This window comes from Megascapheus bottae, chromosome 1 (genome assembly GCF_031878675.1).
Source record: "Megascapheus bottae isolate mThoBot1 chromosome 1, mThoBot2.hap1, whole genome shotgun sequence".
Taxonomy (NCBI): Eukaryota; Metazoa; Chordata; class Mammalia; order Rodentia; family Geomyidae; genus Megascapheus; species Megascapheus bottae.
Window position 1 is genome coordinate 2,254,459 of NC_143509.1, and position 18,108 is coordinate 2,272,566.

At 58.8% G+C, this 18,108-nt stretch overlaps 1 protein-coding gene across 2 annotated transcripts; it reads right to left on the minus strand.

Annotated features, from left to right (window-relative positions):
• Positions 1-2,383: 2,383 nt before the first annotated feature.
• Positions 2,384-17,754, minus strand: Zswim4 (zinc finger SWIM-type containing 4). 2 transcript variants are annotated; one of them, XM_090336128.1, is made up of 14 exons: positions 17,486-17,754; positions 15,205-15,406; positions 13,443-13,799; positions 11,985-12,133; positions 11,748-11,898; positions 9,926-10,093; positions 9,086-9,442; positions 8,673-8,810; positions 8,223-8,477; positions 7,599-7,734; positions 6,198-6,352; positions 4,647-4,810; positions 4,015-4,096; positions 2,384-3,260 (listed from the first exon to the last, which is right to left on the minus strand). In XM_090336128.1, the coding sequence occupies exons 1-14, from the start codon at positions 17,636-17,638 to the stop codon at positions 2,398-2,400; spliced, it is 3,330 nt and encodes a 1,109-aa protein (XP_090192254.1). In that variant the 5' UTR covers positions 17,639-17,754; the 3' UTR covers positions 2,384-2,397. The 2 variants fall into 2 exon arrangements, with proteins under 2 accessions (XP_090192254.1, XP_090192258.1); XM_090336132.1 differs by having other exon boundaries at positions 9,086-9,408; positions 9,901-10,093.
• Positions 17,755-18,108: the final 354 nt, after the last annotated feature.

Below are 18,108 nucleotides of genomic sequence, written 5' to 3' on the forward strand. Positions count from 1 at the left end.
TAGCAAAAAGGCAGAATCGAAGGTATGGCTCAAGTGGTAGGGCACAAACCTTGGAAGTTGAATGAAGCTGGCACCAGTGACTCACGCGTGGCATCCTAGCTACTCAGGAAGATGAGAGCTGAGGACTGAAGTTCGAGTCTGCCAGGGGAGGCAACGCTGTGAGACTTCTCTCCAACCAGTCACCAGAAGAAAACAGGAAGTGGTGCTGTGGCTCCCATGTGAGAGCATCAGCCTTGAGCAAAAGAGCTCAGGGGCAGCACCCAGGCCCTGAGTTCAAATCCCATGACCGATAACCCCCCCCCAAAAAAACCCCTCTCAACAGTGAGCAAGGGGCCCCGAGTTCAACCTCCAGTACTGACAGGCACACATCTGCCCGGGGCCTCTTCCCACGCCCCTGCCCTGGGACAGGACTGGAACGTGGGGTCGCACGGGTCCACGTTGGTGCAGCGTGTCACACCTGTTGTTCCATGAAATAAAAGTTGGCCTGGTTTTATTCCGTTGCTTTTGTGATTTTCCGCCTCCAGCTCTCAATGCTGGTGGATTGATGCGCAGGCGCCCGGCACCTGGCTTCACCCGCCCCCCAGAGAGGCCCCATGGAAGGTGGAGCGGGATCCCTTCAGGGGGGTCCGAGGGATTGCAGGGTGACCCCCCCACACCAGGGGACACATGCAGGGATACCTGGGGCCTGAGATCTCTAGTGACATGGGGGGCTGGGACCTAAAGGATTGCCCAGATTGCAGGGAGGGAGGGGAGACAAAGCCATGTGGGTGCCTGGTACCTCTTTCCGAGGAACCTGGGCTTGGGGGAGCTCTGTGACACAGGGGACCCCAGGTCCCAGTTTGGCATTTTGGACACAGCAAGAGCGCTGGCGGGTGCGACCGCAGCTGAAGGCCGCCAGGGGGCGCCCCGGGCCCCGCTGCCACCCAGGATCCGCCCGCGCAGACTGGCAAGCGGGGCTGCTGGCCAATCACCGGGCCCAGCGCAGGCCGAGGCCCCGCCTCCCACTGCGCGCGCAATCCGGGCTCCCACCAGCCGCTCCGCCTCCCCTCCGGGCCGACTGTCCTCAACTGCCCTGGTTGGCGGTACCCCAGATAACTGGGGGCGACACAGCCAGATTCCAAAGGCCGGAAGGGAGCTGCTGCATGGAAGACTACCCGGGACTTCCTTCACGCCCCCAGACTTGTGAGCTGTTGGAGTCTGGAGAGCCTCCTTTGCGCTGTTGGAAGCCCACGCCCACAAGCGGAAGCGAGCTGGCCACGCCCACGGGCGGCCCCCGCCCACCGAGGGCGGGGCCTCACCTCAGCCCTGGCTCCCCGCGCCCGCCCCCTCGCGGGCCTCCAGGGCGCGGGTGCAGGAGTGAGGCGCGCGTGCGCGCGGCCGCGGCGCCCCCTCGCGGCCGTTCCCAGCGGTGCCAGGCCGAGCGGCGGGGGCAGGACCGGGCGGGGGCGCCTGCAGGAAGGAACACGGGGCGGGGGTGGAGTGTGGGGGGCGCGGAGGCCTTCACCAAGGGCTCAGAGTCAAAACACGGTCGCATCTTAGGAAAAACAAAATGAATAATAAAAGGAAATACAATGTGTGATTCAATAAATAGAAAAAAAAAGTTACAAAATGACGCTAACTTTTTCCTTAATGTACAAGGAAGGAGACGGCGGGCAGCGAGGGGGGCCGGCTCTCCGCCCCGGGGAGGGGGCACAGTCACAGGTCACCAAGCCGCCCCGAAGTCCGGATGGGGGCGCGGGGGGGTGGCTGGCTCTTGCGTCTGTTTCCGCCTGGCCGGGCGGGCAGCTCAGGCTGAGGCTACTTCCTGAGTTGTGCGTCCAGTGAGTGGGGTGGGGGCGGCGATCGCCCCACCCTGGTGCCTAAGGAAATGGGGGTCCTGGCTGGACGGAGGCCTGCGGGTGGGGTGAGGTATGTAAAGCAGGCCTGCGCTCATCTCTTGAAATCCTTCAGTGTGTGTGGGTGGGGTGGGGGGCCACTGGTCCCGGATGGGGGTGCAGGGCTGCAAGAATGGGGCCCCTGAGCAGTGGGGGTGGGGAGTGGATAGGAAGAATGTTAAAGGGGTTCAAGGTAAGCTAATATTAAGTGCCGGGGCTGCCTGGGGAGTGGGGGCTCCGCTGCATTGCCAGTTTCTGGCAAGGCCCGCTCCTGGGGGGAGTTGGGGGGCGGGGAGCTTGCCTATTGCTTGTGGTGGTGGAGGGGGGGGACACGGGACACACAGCCCCCCTCCAGGCCTCTGGGGGTGGCAGTATGGCTTTTGCTCCTGAGTCTGGCACAAGATGGCGCCCTGCTAGGCGCGCCCGGGGCGGGGCGTCCCTGGGTCGGCTCTTTCCCTGACTGAACACGGACGCGGGTGCCCGGAGATCGCGGGGGGTCGGCGGGGGGCACGCGGGGGCCCCCTCACCCGAATCGCTCCCGCACCAGGAGCATGAGCTTTTTCTTGCCCTTGTAGGTGTGTTTGAGGCTCTCCAGGAACTGGGCGAACTGCACGTGGCCGTCGGGCGCCAGCAGGAAGGTGCGCCGCGCCTTGTCCAGGAACTCGATGAAGTCGGCGTAGTGGCGCGGGCTGATGTGCGTCAGGCGCGAGTGGCTCGTGGCGATGTAGGCAGCCACGGCGGCGTCCAGCAGCTGGCACAGCGGGGCCCGATCGGCGCCCAGCGGCTTGGCGGCCCTGCGGGGTCCCCCGAGGGGCCCGAGGCCGGGTGCGGGCAGCGTCCAGCGGTGCAGGATGTCGGAGAGCATCGGGGCGCAGTGCACGCTGCGGATGATGAGCGGCACGATGGCCGACAGCTCGTGGCGGCCCAGCGAGTGGCTGAGCGAGCAGGCCCACAGCACGTCGTTGACGGCCGGGTGGCTGTCCTGGTTAAAGGCGATGCTGAGCTGGGCCAGGGCCAGGGTGGCGAGCTTGTAGGCGCGCAGCGGCAGGCCCCGGTGCTCCATGTACCGCGCCAGCGTGAAGAGGTGCGCGTGGCCCAGGCCGCCGGCCGCCGCGTCCAGCACGATCTGGTAGGTGGCCTCGAAGGCCGCCTGGTGGCCCTCGCACAGCGTGAGCGCCGGCAGGGCGCAGTTCTGCGGGTCCTTCATGGCGCACTGCAGGGCCAGCGCGCGCGCGCACGCGCACAGCTCCTCGCGCCGCGCCGCGTCCAGTTGCAGCCGCAGCAGCGTGGCGTGCGTGGTGGCCGTCACCGCCACGAGCGTGGCCGCCTCCACCGGGGTGAACAGGGAAAACCAGTTCTTCATGACGTTCATGAGGGCGGCGGCGCCTGGGAGGACGAGGGAGAGGGAGGGGGCCAGGCTCAGGGATCCCCCCCGGGACCGGCGGGAGCCCATGTCCAGGGGTGACCAACACGCTGGACAGCCAGGGCTGGGGACCGCAGCCCGGCCACTTCTCTACCAGCTTGGACAGAGTCTTTCTCTCTTTTTTCCTCTCTGACACTGGGGCTGCGACCAGGGACCTGGATTTACTAGACGGATGCTCTACCACCCCAGGTTTTTGCTGTGTGTGTGTGTGGCAGGATTATCTACTGGGGCTCGAATTCAGTCCTTAGACCTAAAGACTAAACTTAGGGCTCGGCTTCCTCTGGGCTAAGCCGCCAACCCCAGGGCCTTTCTCTCTCATGCTTGTCTTTTTTTCATTCAAGGCTGGCCCTCTACCTCTTAAGCCACAGCTCCACTTTTTCTTTTTCTTTTTTTTTGGGGGGGTGGCTAATTGGAGATAAGAATTTGAGGAGCTGGGGGCCGGTGGCTCACACCTGTCATCCTAGCTTCCCAGGAGGCCGAGATCTGAGGACTGCAGTGAAACCCAGCCGTAGACAGGAAAGTCCGAGAGCTTCTTATCTCCAATGAATGGCCAGAAAACCAGAAGCGGGGACCCCTTTTTGCGTTGGCCTGGCCATTCCATCCTCTCTTTCTCTCTACTCCCCGCGCAGTCTGCATCCCCAGAAAATTCCCCACCAAGTTCCCCCGAGAATCTAGAACCAGAACCGGGAGGCGCCACGTCCCTCCCCGGGCTCTCACCCATCTCCGTGGCACAGCCCACCAGCCAGCGCACCATCTCCCTGCGGCGCCAGGTCATGGTATTCAGCGTCATCCGCATCACCTACAGGGAGGCAGAGGGAAGAGAAGGGAGGAAAGGGCCTCCAGGGGGTTGGGGACCCACAGTGTGAGAGGGGGTCCCCCTCAGGGGCCCAAGGAGGTCTGAGTCCTGAGCTGCAGGTCTGCCTCCTAGGACTTTTCACCACGGGAGTGTCCCCTCACCTTCAGGACCGTCCTCTGCTCAGGCTCTCAGGACGAGGTACCAACCACCACCAACTTGCCTTCCCATCCAGGCCCCGCCCCCAAGGGCGCTCCTTATTGGCTGGCTCTGTGGCATCCAGCCTTCCAGCCCCACCCACATCCATGGTCCTTAACCAATGAATACCCAGAAGTGGTCCCAGGCTCCGCCCCTGCGCTCCTGGAGCTGGATGATGAATGCCAAGCAAGGGTGGGACCACTGGGCCCCGCCCCCTAGCCCCGCCCACACGCTCCCTGCTCCTCTCCAGTGTGGTAGTTGGCTCCACCCACAGGGCGTGTCCAGGGGAAGACACACCTCCAGAGGGCGTGGCGCCCAGGCCCCAGCCCCACCCTTCTCCCCTCCACCCGGGCCTCACCTGCAGCCCCAGCTCCAGCGCGATGCCCAGCAGCGTGGTATCCGGCGGCGCGCTGGCCGGAGTGGCCGTCTTGCAGGCGTCCTGCGCCAGCTTGAAGAGCAAGGCCGGGGAGTGGATGTTTTGTTGGATGGAGCCCAGCACCGCGTGCAGCCACTTGGGGTCTCCTGGGAGGGAAGAGGGATGAGCACATGACCCAACCCCTTTCTCCTCAACCCAGCACGGGGGGCTGTGGCCAGGGGACCCGCCAGGGGCATGCACGCCTGCGCATGCGTCTACAGTCTGTCAGGAAGTTCTTGTGGAGAGATCCACACCTTAATGGTCCTCTTTCCAGGGCCTGCCGTCTACTCTGTCCTCCTTTCCGTGCCACCAAAGGCATCCACTCTGGGCACAGAATGCCAGGGTTTGAATCTCTATCGTGCCAATCTAGCGCTGTGAGCTTCTGAGCAAGTCACTTGCTCTCTCTGTGTCTTTGCTGAGCCATCTGGAAAATGGATTATACCAAAGCAATGGTGCCTCCTTCCAGTCCGCTCGAGGGCTGCACGAACCCGAGCTGCTTGCTTTCCTTCGCGTTTCCCACAGCTCCATTTCCCACTTTTGGATGGTTCACTGGAGATAAGGGTCTCATGGACTTTCCTGCTTGGGCTCATGTTGAGCCTTCCTTAGGGCTCAGCCTCCTGAGAAGCTGGCACGAGCCCCCCCAACTCTTGGCTGATCCCCCCCCCAATATCCTACAAAGTAAAGGATATGGCTCAGCAGTTGAGGGGTAAGGTCCTAGCTCGGTGTGTGTGTGTCTGGGGTGGGGGGGTCTTTGCAGCAGGGGTATGGTTTGTGGTGGGTGTAGCCCACTGGCCAAGGGCGTAAGGGCGTTGCCTCCTGTGGGGGATCCGGCTCACGGTGAAGGCCTGGCTGACAGGAGAGGCATAGTTCTGTGGGATACAGCACTAGACTGGCATGCAGAAGTTCCTGGACTGGGCTGGGAAGGTGACTTAGTGGTAGAGTGTTTGCCTACCATGCATCGAAGCCCTGGGTTCGATTCCTCAGTACCACATAAACACAAAAAGGTGGAAGTGGTGCTGTGGCTCAAGTGGTACAGTGCTAGCTTTGAGCAAAAATAGCTCAGGGACAGTGCCCAGCCCCAGGGAGCTCACACCTGTAATCCTAGCTACTCAGGAGGCTAAGATCTGAGGATTATGATTCATAAGGCAGCCTGGACAGGAAAGTCCATGAGACTCTCATTATCTCCAATTAATCATGCAAGAATAAAGAACCAGGTACTCGGATCTGAGGATTGCAGTTCAAAGCCAGACCAACAGGCAAGTCTATGAGACTCCTATCTCCAGTTAGTCACTCCAAAAGCTGGAAGTGGAGCTGTGACTCAACTGGTAGAGCCCCAGTCTTAAGCACAAAAGTGCAGAGACAGCACCCAGGCTCTAAGTTACACCCCCTACCCCCGGAAAAAAAAAATAAAGAGAGACAGGAAAGGCAAGATGGAAAGGAAGGGGCTGGAAGAAAAGGAGGAAGAGGAAGAGGAGACCGGGCCCAGATCCTCACCCTTTGCAGCGGTCAGCATGGTGGAAGCCAGCTCGCACTGGCGGGTCTCCAGGTGCCCCAGGATGAACCAGCGGGGAAAGCGGGAGCTCATGATGGAGTCCAGTGGGCTGGGATGAGTTTCTCCCCCTGGGAACCCGGTCTCCAGCACTGGCAGCCTGGGGCAGGAAAGAAATAACCATGGCGTCAGACAGGGCTGCGATCTTTGGATGAAGAAGCCGTAAGACTCCAGCCTCCGCTTCCCCTCTCAGGCCAGCAGAATCCTGGACTCCCAGGAAGAGGGAAACTATGTCTGCAAGATGTGATATTGTGGGCCGGGAGTTTGGCCTAGTGGTTAAAGTGCTTGCCTAGCATGCACAAAGACCCGGGTTTGATTCCTTGGTACCACATACATAGAAAAAAGCCAGAAGTGGTGCTGTGGCTCAAGTGGTAGAGCTCTAGCCTTGAGAAAGTCCAAGGACAGTGCTCAGGCCCTGAGCTCAAGCCCAGGACTGGAAAAAAAAAAAAAAAAAAAAAAAAGATGTGATATTGTCTGTAAGAAAGGATAAACCAAGTGTAGGGGAGTATGCCTGTAACTCTAGCACTAAGAAGACTAAGGCAAGAAGAGCTTCTTAGTGAGTCCAAGGCCAGTCTGAGCTGCACAGCCACAGTCTCATAACAAAAAAGAGCAAAGAGAAACACCTGCCAGTATGTGGAGAACAATTCTACCCGTGGTAGGATGTAAATTAGTGCAGCTGCTATGGAAATATGCCTTAAAAAAAATCTCACACAAACCTACTTACTATAGGCCATGCAGTATCCCACTATGGAGTAAATGTGTCTCTCTCCTCCAGTACTAATCCCTACAGCCAGGCTATAAAGTCAGCTGTGTCTATGTGCACAATGGAATACTATTCAGCCATAAAAAGAGGAAGCTCTGCCACTCACACCACATGGACAGATCCGAAGGTCAATTGTTAAAATCAACCAGGCACAGGAAGCCCAACACCACACCCAGTTGGCCCATGTGAGGGAGCCTGCAGTGACCTGACATTCCACAAATGCTCTGCAGGAGCCCAGCACTGGGGGCTCCGGCCTGTAATCCTAGCTCATCAGAAGGCTGAGATCTGAGGATTTTGGTGGGAAGTCGGCCTGTGCAAATTCCAGGAGACTCTCATCTCCAATGAACCACCAAAAAAAAGCCCAAAATGAAGGAGTGGCTCAAGTGGTAGAGTGCCAGCCTGGAGGGAAAAACCCAGGGCCCTGAGTGCCTCCACCAAAAGATATGACGGGTTTACATTTAATCACGTGAAGGCCAGAGTGGCCTGGATGCCAGGGTTAAGAGAATGAATTATCCAGGCCCTGGTGAGTTCAAGCCCGAGGGGCTGCCGGCCCCACCAAGTGAGCCGGGTCGCCTGGGCTCACCTCATGGCTCGCAGGGCCAGGCGATAGGCCAGGTCGGGGTCGTGGGGCAGCAGCGCGGAGAACAGGTAGCGGGCACATGTGTGCATGGGCACGCTCTCCCGGAAGAGCACCTCGCCGAAGCCACTGAAGGGGCCGCCTGCAGGGACAGCCTGAACTCAGCCCTGGCGACCCCTCCGGGTCCCCCAGGGGCCGGGACCCAGGTGGAGGTCGCGAGGGGCTCGGGACTCCCATGCAGGGTGGAGCTGGAGGTCGGAGAGGCCGGGGGCGGGGCCTGGGACCCAAGAACCGCAAGGCTGACCCAACCACGACGGAGGATCTGGAGAGAACAGCGAGGACTGGCTCCAGCCGCAGCACGGGGCGGAGTCTCAGCTAACAAGCCAATAAAAACATGCCATGGGCGGGGCCAACGAAGCCCAGGAGGCGGAGCCTATATTGGGGGGCGGGGTTCTGCCTTCCATTTCAGCATCAATAAGCTTATTGGCTCCAAACTTGCAAGGGGCGGGGCCACACCCTTCATTGGCTGCCAGCAATGGGAAGAGGCGGGGCCACGAGCTGATCTGACCATTAGGAGCTGCTCGCTGGGGTGTGAGTGAGGGAAGGCCCGGGGCGGGGGCGGGGCATCACCTTCCAGCAGCAGCCCCGCCTGCTTGCGCAGCACCTGCACCAGCCTGTCGTCCAGGTCCACCTCCTCCAGCATGGCCAGCAGCTGCTCCTCGTGGCGTACCACCTTATCCTGGGCGTACAGCCCCTCAGGCAGGGTCCGCTGCTGGCCCAGCCCCAGCAGTGCCACCTCCAGCGCCAGCGCCAGGTATGACTCGCCAGGACTCCCGGGCACCGGCACGTGTTGGTAGGACACCTTCCTCTTCTCGGAGCCTGAGTCTGGGGGAGGCGAGGCCGGGGCTAAGGAAGTCAGATCCCCTCCTCTGGGACCCCTGTGACCTCAAGCCTAATGACGGGGTAGGATGGGGTGCTGGGGGGGCAACGCCAAACCTCCCAGAATCAGCCAATGGGTGGGACCTGTGTCGAGTTAGGGTAACAGGGGCATGGTCCTCCATGCGTCCCCAAAGTGGGTACCTGGGTACAGAGGAAGTGACTCTTCCTCCAGGCGACAGGCTTCCAGCAGCGCCCTGCAGAGGCAGCCGATGGGGTCCAGGGGGTGACCCACCCAGCCTTCCACGCGGGCAACGCCGCTGGCACCTTTCTGCAACAGATCTGCAGTGGGGAGGTGAAGGGGGCGGACTCAGTTCCGGCCATAGGCCTCTGGAGAGGGCTTCCTCTTTTTGATCCTCCCAGTTCCTAGTTCCCCTGCTCCCCATCTTTTTTTGGCTAGTCCTGGGCTTGGGCTCAGGGCCTGAGCACTGTCCTTGGGTTTTCTCAAGGCTAGAGCTCTACCCCTTGAGCCACAGCACCACTTCTGGCTCTTTTCTATGTGTATGGTACCAAGGAATTGAACCCTCAGCACCCCTGAGGAAAGGATGGGAACCCACCTTTTTTCCGCTGCTTGTAGCTCTCCACCTGATGGCGCCTCTGAAGCCGGAGCGTGTTAATGATGGCACTTGCCAGCCGCAGGGCCTGGCGTGGGTAGCCGTGGGCCCGCAAGGTGTCTACACGGGCACAGGCGATGGGGAGAGGTTCTCCCAGCCACAGAGGGCGGCCCTGAGGGTCAAAGGTTGCCTTGTCGGGGCCCATGTTGCCTGTGCCTGTGAGGTTGGGGCCATAGGAGTCACTGGACAGGATTTTCTGCAGATGGGAATTTGCCCAGTGGAGCTGCCCTGCCTGCAGGGCACGACCCAACACCGTGTGTCGGGCACTGGTGGCAGTCACCTCTTCCTCTTCCTCTGAACCTGTGGAAGAAAGGCCCAGTGGGATCCCGTTAGGGGAGGGACACGGCTGGCAAGACAGCTTCCCCCGGCGGGCAGGCACCAACCTGGCTCAGGGGTGGGTGTGCCATGGCACCAGCCTTTTTGAGGTGAAAACCTCAGGATGAATATTGCATCTGTCTGTCTGTCCCCAGTCTAGTCCAATCTATTCTCCAAGCAACTCTCCTTCTCTTCATCTACTCCTCCTCCTCACTTCCCATCCCCGATCTCTCTCTCTTCATCCTCCTTCTGCCTCCCTTGCTTTTCTATCCAGGAGCCCAGCCTAAGGCTGTAGGTGTCTTCCCAGCTGCCATTGCTCCTGACCTCAACACTTCTTTCCTCCGGCTGGGAGGAAAGTCCCCTTTTCGCTTCCTCACGCTTATTCTCTCTCCTGGGACACAAAGCCATGATGGAGGTGTTGTTGATTTTTCTTTTTTCTGGACCCAGGTGACTGGGCCCTGCTCCTACCTGGGCTGGGAGATGCTGTGGGCTGCAGGCTCGGGCCGTGGAAGGCGTACTTGCCCTCCTCCAGTGGGCACACGTCGAGCTTATCCCATGAGGCCAGCAGTTGCAACCAGCCCGCGCGTTCCTCTGGTTTGCAGTGGGGGCTCAGGATGACGCAGACCCACAAGGCCCCTGAGAAGGCACGGGACGGGGATTCAGCCTAAGCCATGCAGCGGTGGATGCTGAGGGCTGTCCCCCATTCTGATCGTGCATGTGCATGTGTGCTGGTGCCACACTGGAGCTTGAACTCAGCAATGTGAGTTCTTGCTTGACTTTTCCACTCAAAGCTAGCACATCAGCACCCAGCTCACACTCACTTTTTCGGGTAACCCTTTAACTTGTTCTATTTTGCTCCCTCCCCCCCACTTTTAAAGCTAATTTTGGCCTAGCTAGAACTCAAATGTCCTTGCCTCAGCCTCCTGGGTAAAGAAATTATACCAGTGGGAGAAAATATTTTTAAAAAGAAAAATATTATCAGGTGCTGGTGACTCATTCATGCCTGTAGTCCTAGCTACTCAGGAAGCCGAGATCTGAGGCCCTTAGTTCAAAGCCAGCCCTTTCAGGACAGTCTGTGAGGCTCTTTTCTCTAATAAACTGCCAAAAAGTTGGAAGTGTAGCTGTGGCTCAAGTGGTAGTGCATAAAAGCTCAGGGACAATGCCTATGACCTGAATTCAACCCTAGCACATACTCCACTCCAACACAAGACAGAATATTATTGATTGGGCATGGTAGCTCATACATGTGATCTTAAGCTACTGGGGTTGGGCTGAGATCAAGAAGATCAAGGTTATCGGGCACCTGTGGCTGAGGATTGTGGTTCAAAGCCAGCCCAGGCACAAACATCCTTGAGACACTTATCACCAGTTAATCACCAGAAAACCGGAAGAGGCACTGTGGCTCAAAGTGACAAAATGCTAGCTTTCAGCAAAAGAGCTCAGGGACAGCACCCAGTCCCTGAGTTCAAGACCCATGACCAAACCTAACAAACAAAAAAAGAGGATCAAGGTTCTAGGCTAGCCTGGACAAAAAGTTCATGAGACACCATCTTAGCTTTATGGGAAGCCTAAGTCTTGGCATAGCCCAGGCCCAGAGTTCAAGTCCCACAACCAACAATGATAACAGAAAAAGAAAGTCTTGACATAAAATAATATGTGGCTTATAGAAATGAAATCCAGGGCTGGGATTCTGGCCTAGTGGTAAGAGTGCTTGTCTAGCTGAGCACGGTGGCTCATGCCTATAATCCTAGCTACTTAGGAGGCTGAGATAGGAGGAGCAAGGTTCAAAGCCAGCCCAGGCACTAAAGACCCGTGAGACTTTTATCTCCAGTTAACCACTAGAAAACTGAAAGTGGAGCTGTGGCTCAATGGGTCGGGTGGTAGTCTTGAGCTGAAGAGCTCAGGGGCAACACCCAGGCCCAGAGTCCAAGCCCCAGGACCGAAAAAGAAAAAAGAGAGTGCTTGCCTAGCATGCTCAAAGACCCAGGTCTGATTCCTCGGTACCGCATACATAGAAAAATCCAGAAGTGGTGCTGTGGCTCAAGTAGTAGAGCTCTAGCCTTGAGAAAACCCAAGGACAGGGTTCCAGCCACGCCCACAAGCACAAACCACGCCCACCGCCGGAAAGCCCCGCCCCTGCCGCTAAGCCCCGCCCACCCGCTCGCATGGTATTTAAGCAAGCATTTTCTCGACCGAATGTCAGCCCGTGGCAGCAGGACTCTGCGCCCAGGGCAGCGCCTGGTGGACTGCAGGTGCCCGACGGCTTGGCCCATGGAGGCCCGGGCCTTACCCAGCTCGTCCCACAGCTGCCGGCACCTGTCCGTCATGCCGGCGCCCTGCTGCCGCCACAGGCCCAGGCGCGGGTCCTGCAGGAACTGCTCCGTCATGAGGATGAGCATGCGCGCCCCGTTCGAGTCCCGCATGCGCAGCATCTCCCGCACCTGGGCAGCACGGGTGGGGGGGTGAGGATGGGGCGGCGGGCGCCAGGGCCCCCGGAGCGCCCGCGCCTCCCCGTGCCCGCCAGCACCTTGCCGAACATGGAGCGCAGCTGCTGGCTGGCCCCGTAGTAGGCGCCGTTGGCGAGCAGCTGCTTCACCTGCTCCTGGATCTGCCCCTCGTCCAGGTGCCAGCAGTTGGCGTCCTCGATGCCCGCGCCCGCCGTGGGGTCAGGGGCACCTGCGGGGAGGGGGGGGCGCAGAAAGCCAAAGTTGGGACAAGAATTGTGTGGAAAGAAGATGTCTGCCTTCCTTGTCTGTCCACTTCTCCAAGTCATCAGATCTGTCCAAAAGTTCCATCCATTCCCAGAAGAAACACATCCATCCAGCCACCTGTCCATTCATCCACCCACCTACCTGTCCATCCATCTATCTACTCATCTGTCCACCCATCTACCCACTCATCCATCCATCCATCCACCCATCCACTCAACTACCCACCTACCCGTCCATCCAAGTACCCGTCTATCCATCCATCTACTCACTCACCCATCCATCCACTCATCCACCCACCTATCCTCCATCCATCCACCCATCCATCCATCCATCCATCCATCCACCCATCCACTCAATTACCCACCTACCCATCCATACAAGTACCCGTCTATCCATCCCTATCTACTCATCCATTCATCTACACACCCATCCACTCATCCACCCACCTATCTGTCCATCCATCCATCTATCCACCCATCTACCACTCATCCACCCATCCATTCATCCACTCACCTACCTGTCCATCCATCTACCTACTCATATATCCACCCATCTACCCACTCATCCATCCATCCATCTATTTATCCATCCATCAATCCATCCACCCACCCACCCCCCCACCCATCCATCCATCTATTTATCCATCCATCAATCCATCCACCCACCCACCCCCACCCCCACCCCCTCGCCCATACACCCATCCATCTATCTATCCATCCATCTATCCATCCACCTACACCCCCATCTACTCACCCATCCAGCCCAATCAATCACTTACTTGATTGATCTACCCACCCCATCCACTCATCTGCTGGAACTCTGCGCATGTCTGCGCATCCACCTACAGGTACACTCATTGCTCCTCCCCTGCAGTCTCCATCCACTGCTCCACTTACTCATCCGACCCTCTGGTGGACCTGCCACCACCCACCCCACCCCAGCTCCGTCCAAGCCCACATCCCACATCTGTGCTCCTGCGGGGTCCCTGGGCCACAGTCAGTCCCCAAATCCCCACATCCCAGGAGCCCGCCACCCATCCCCAGGCGGCTCGCTCATTGGTTCCCCCTTTGCCCCGTCCCCCTCCTCAGCCATCACAGCTTCAATTACCTTCCATTACCAGCGCCCCTTGTTGGGTTTGATCACGCACCCCTCCATAAGCCTGCACCCACCCCGTGCCAGGCGCAATAATCCTCCTGCATCTCCCCCTCAGCCTTCCCAGGGCCAGGATGACAGGCAGAGGCCTGTCAGGACCCCGAGGGCCCGGCCCCTCTCACCGTGCACCAGGTTGATCTCGGAGCCCAGCAGGAGGATCTCGTCGGCCAGGCGCTGGGCGGTGGGCAGCACCTCGGTGTGGTGGGCGCTGATGAGGTACTGCACGAACTTCTGCAGCTGGTCGCGGTTCATCTGGGACAGCGTCTCGGAGATGGGCAGGCGCAGCTCCACGCGGCGCGCGTGGCGGATGCGGTACAGCGACAGGGCCACCACGTGCGCGCAGTAGAAGAGGTCCCGGTGGTCGCAGCCGCAGCTCACCGACGTGATCTTGCAGCGGTCGAAGCTGATGGAGACGTGGTACAGATGCTCCGCCTCCCCCGGGCCCCCCGGGTCCCGGATGTTCCCGCTCAGGTGGAACCCTGAAAGCAAAGGCAACACCGTCACCCCAGAATCTCATCTGTGGGGGCCAAGCAACGTCCAGGAAACACAGCCAAGCTGAGAAACCGAGCGCTCCACACTTGGCCTGGCTGGGCTTCATTTCCCCCATCTGTTCAACTCCAGTGATAATATCCTGGCCTGCAAGAGGTTTAAAGGCCTAGGCATGATTTCCTTCTTATTCTTTTTTGTTTTTCCCTCTGTGTGTCTGTACTGGGACTTGAACTCAGGGCCTTGGGTTCTTCTGGGACTGGTGGTCTACCCTGTAAGCCACACGCCCTCCATCCCATTCTAACCAGGAATGCTTAATGCTGAAGCCCCCTTTTCACCATGGATACAGCTGGGGCTGGCTTTCTGAGTAGGGACTTCCCAGGAAGATGTCCCAGGCCTCTAACACTTGACATTGTGGGGTAGTGGGGCAGGCCTGGACCGGATCACCCCCACTCTCCCTTGGGGGGGGGCCCTCCCTGGCACCTGTGCACCTGTCTGGGTGTCACTTGAGGCTCATAGAACAGGTTGGGCAGCCAGTGCACAACCTGTGTCCTGAGAAGCCCGGGACTTCCTCATACCAGAGGTGGCCAAGCCTGGGGCTGGCAGGGTCACACTCAGACTTGGGGATGACCCAGCCTGCTGGCACTTGGACTTGAATTCGGGGTCTGGGTGCTGTCCCTGAACTTTTCTGCTCAAAGCTGGTGCTCTACTGCTTGGTTCATTGGAGATAAATGGCTAATACTTTTCTGCCCGGGCTGGCCTCGAACTGTGATCCTCACATCCCAGTGACAGGCGTGAGTCACTGGCAGCGGACATTCTTTCAGTTTTCCGCATTGTCATTTTATGTTTAAACGGACGTCCTCACTGTCCATATTTCTGTGCTCCAGTGGGGTGATTCCACACTGTCCACGTGTGTGGCTCCCGGATCTGGGTAATTGGCTTTTCCTGCTTTATAAATGTTTTATCATTTCTTCCTGTTTGGAGGCTTCCTGCTTCTACCTTTTAGTTCTTGATGAAAAATAACATAATAAATTTTTGGGGACTGCAGTCATCTCCTGGGTGCAAGCCTTTGATCCTCTAATCCAAGATGGACTCTCACACATCCAGCCTGGATTTGAACCCAGGGCCTTGAGCTTGGGAAGCTGAGGCTCCACCCTGGAGTCCCGCCCCCAGCTCTTTAGTTCTGAGACATAGGGTCTTGAGACCTTTGCCCAGGCTGGTATCCCAGCTCCCCAGCTTTCTAGATGACCCTCCACCTTCCCCGGCCTCCGCCACTACACACACACTTCCCACCTGTTTTTCTCCATCTGGGCTTCCAGGCGGAGGTACAGGGCTGTCATTGTGTTACCTGCCCCACTCCCCTTCAGGCCTTCCCTGGCAGGGGCAGGACCCACTCACCCACTTGCAGCACTCGGTCAACAGCCCCGCTCTGTAGCAGATGGAGCCCACGTGAAAAGGGCACCCGTGAGTCCCGTTCGCCCTCCGGGGCTTGGAACCCCAGGGATGAATACATACATATCTCCCGCTCGCTGCGTGGGAAAGACCAGAACACAATGCGTTTCTGGACAGGCTCAGGTACCCGAGAGAACCGTTCTTCCACCTGTGAGAGAGGCAGAGGATGAGAAATCTGGACCCGGAGAGGGTGCTGGGGGCTCACACCATTCATCCTAGCTACTCAGGAGGCTGAGATCTAAGGATGGCAGTTCAAAGCCAGTCTGGCCAGGAAAGTCCCTGTGAATTTTTTATTTTTATTTATTTTGCCAGTCCTGGGTCTTGAACTCAGGGCCTGAGCACTGTCCTTGGATTTTTCGCAAGACTAGAACTCTACCAATGAGCCACAGCACAACTTCTGGCCTTTTTCTATGTATGAGGTACCGAGGAATCAAACCCGGGCCTTTGTGCATGGTAAGCAAGCACTCTACCACTAGGCCACACTCCTGGCAACCCCTGTGAAATTCTTATCTCCAATGAGCCATTCAAAAACTGGAAGTGGCACTGTTGCTCAAAGTAGCAGAGCCATCCTTGAACAAAATTGCTCGGGGACAGTGCTTAGGCCCTCAGTTCGAGCCCTATGACTGACAACAACAACAAAAATTTGGACGAGTATTCCCGACCTTGCCTGAGACACCTGACCTCACTGGACTTCAGCTCATGTGCACATACATGCCATGCTCTGGCTTGAACTCAGGGCCTGGATGCTTTCCTTTAGCTTTTTCATTCAAAGCTGGTACTCTACCACTTGAGCCACAGTGCCAATTCATTTTTTTTTTTTTAAATGAGTAGTTCACTGGCTGCAGTCCCCAGATCCCAGACTCCTGGGTAGCTAGGGTAATAGGGGTAAGCGACATCGCTAGGCTGAGATCTTTATACATGTGATTCCCTCTAATTCTCAACAAGAGCTCGGTTAAGAACAGCTGGGGTCTGAGGCTCAGAGGTGGGGTGAATTCAGATGTTCAGAACCCATGGCCTGGGTGGTACAGTTCCGCAGGCAAGGCCCCCCAAAGGGGAGGGGTGTCCTCGCCGCCCCTGTGGGCTCCAGGCAATGGAACCAGCTGGTCGAGCCCCAGTTCCAATCCTGGTTTGCTAGTCACTGGCTGGGTGGCCTTAGGCAAGTTTCTCAACCTCTCTGTGCCCCAGTTTCTTCAGAGTTAGGACAAGTCCCAGGGGGTTATAGAAGATTCCAGGAGCTTCTCTAGCACCAGCCGGGGCTAGGCCGGTGAACTTTGAGGGTGATTTTAGGACATATTTGCTATATCCTACACCCCAAGAAAGGGCAGGGGCCCTCAGCCCCCCCCCCACCTAGGTTCCTGGGGGAACTGGGAGTGTCAGAGGCATGCAGGGTGAGTGACAGTTGGTGGATGACTAAAGAGGGATTTTTCCAGTCCATGAATCAGAGCCAGCTCCATCGCAACTCGACCAAACCCACCAGTCCTAAGTTGAGAAAGGCTGGTAACAAACAGCTAGCAAAGTCCAGGAGGACAGAAGTTGTGGGGCTGCACAGTACTTGAGAAGACCCCCAGATCCTTGGGGGTCCCCAATGAGGGGGAAGCTCTGGGAGCAATGGAGCCTGCTCTCTGGTGCACCTGCCAGGTTGTCCATCTGGCTGTGGCAAGGGCTGTGGCCTGATCTGGTGAAGGCCTGGATGGCTGGGGGGTGGGAGGGGAAAGGGAATCTGACCCCCAGAATGTCTACCTTTAACTAATGGGGCTGGGCTAGTTAGGGACTTAGCCCTAGGTGGGCCAAGTGTGGAGGTGCAGGGACCCCCACTGGGCAGGGGGGTGACTGGAGGGGGGCTAAGCTGGGAGATGGCTAACGGGGTCTTCTAAGTAGGAAATCCAGTTGAGATCTGGGGGGCAGAGGAAGGAGATGTGGGGGTCAAAGGCCCGGGAGGTGGGGTGTCCTCAAGTAAGGCCTGGGGAGATAGTGACCCCAAGCAGAGGCTGCTTGTAGGGCTTAGAGGCCCACTGTTTGCGGGAGAGCCAGGGTGGTCGGATTCTGGGGTTTGGGGGTACAAGGAGGAGGAAATAGCCCAAGTGGGATCTGGGGTGCTGGGGCGAGGTGGGTCGTAGGTTTGAAGGGAGCCGGGAGGGGTGGTGGGGAGGGTCTCGATCAGGGTTCGGGCCCAGCGGTGCAGAAACTTCACTGTCTCCCCCACCCCCTCTCGGGTTCCCCCTGTCACCTGCTCAAAGGCCCAGCTCTCCGCCACTCGCTTGGCGCTGAGGTCCAGCAGCGCTTCAGGTCGGCCCCGGCCTCGTGCGGCCCCGGCCCCGACCTCGCGCTCCTCGGGTCCCCCGGGGCAGCCCCGGCACCGCTTGGCCGCGGGGGGCTCCATCCGGCTGGGCCGGGGCCGGGGTGGGGTCTGCTGAGGGGTCGGTCCGATGTCGGCTCTGCTCTGCCGGCTCTCGTCCGCCTTGTTCGTCTTCGCGTCCTTCCTCTGGGCTGCGCCGTCCCGGGACCCCCACCGCACCGCCCCCCCACCCAGCCCCGAGCCGGGCCGGCCGGGTGACGCGGCCCCTTTAAGACGCTTCACAACAATAAAGCCGCCCGGCCGCGGCTTTATCCCGGGCTGTGGTCCCGCCCCTTGCCCCTGTCCCCATTGGAACTCCCCTCGGCCTCCGCGACTCTTTCTCCTCATTGGCTGCGACTTCAGACCTGCCTCGGACCGCCGCTGCTCATTCGATCACTGAGATGTTAGTCCTTCCCGGCCCGCCCAATCAGAAGGCGCAGCGAGCATGACTGTCAATCATGGAGCACCAGCAGCCAACCAGAGCGCGAGATCTGCAGCGGGGCGGGCCTCACGCA

Bases quoted from the DNA above. Each gene is read 5' to 3' on its own strand.
- Zswim4 (XM_090336128.1), bottom strand. From the start codon at position 17,638: ATGGAGCCCCCCGCGGCCAAGCGGTGCCGGGGCTGCCCCGGGGGACCC. The intron at 8,811-9,085 runs GTGGGTTCCCAT...TCCCCACTGCAG, and splicing joins CTACAAGCAGCGGAAAAAAG to ATCTGTTGCAGAAAGGTGCC. The intron at 4,811-6,197 runs GTGAGGATCTGG...CTTCCCTCCCAG, and splicing joins CATGCTGACCGCTGCAAAGG to GAGACCCCAAGTGGCTGCAC.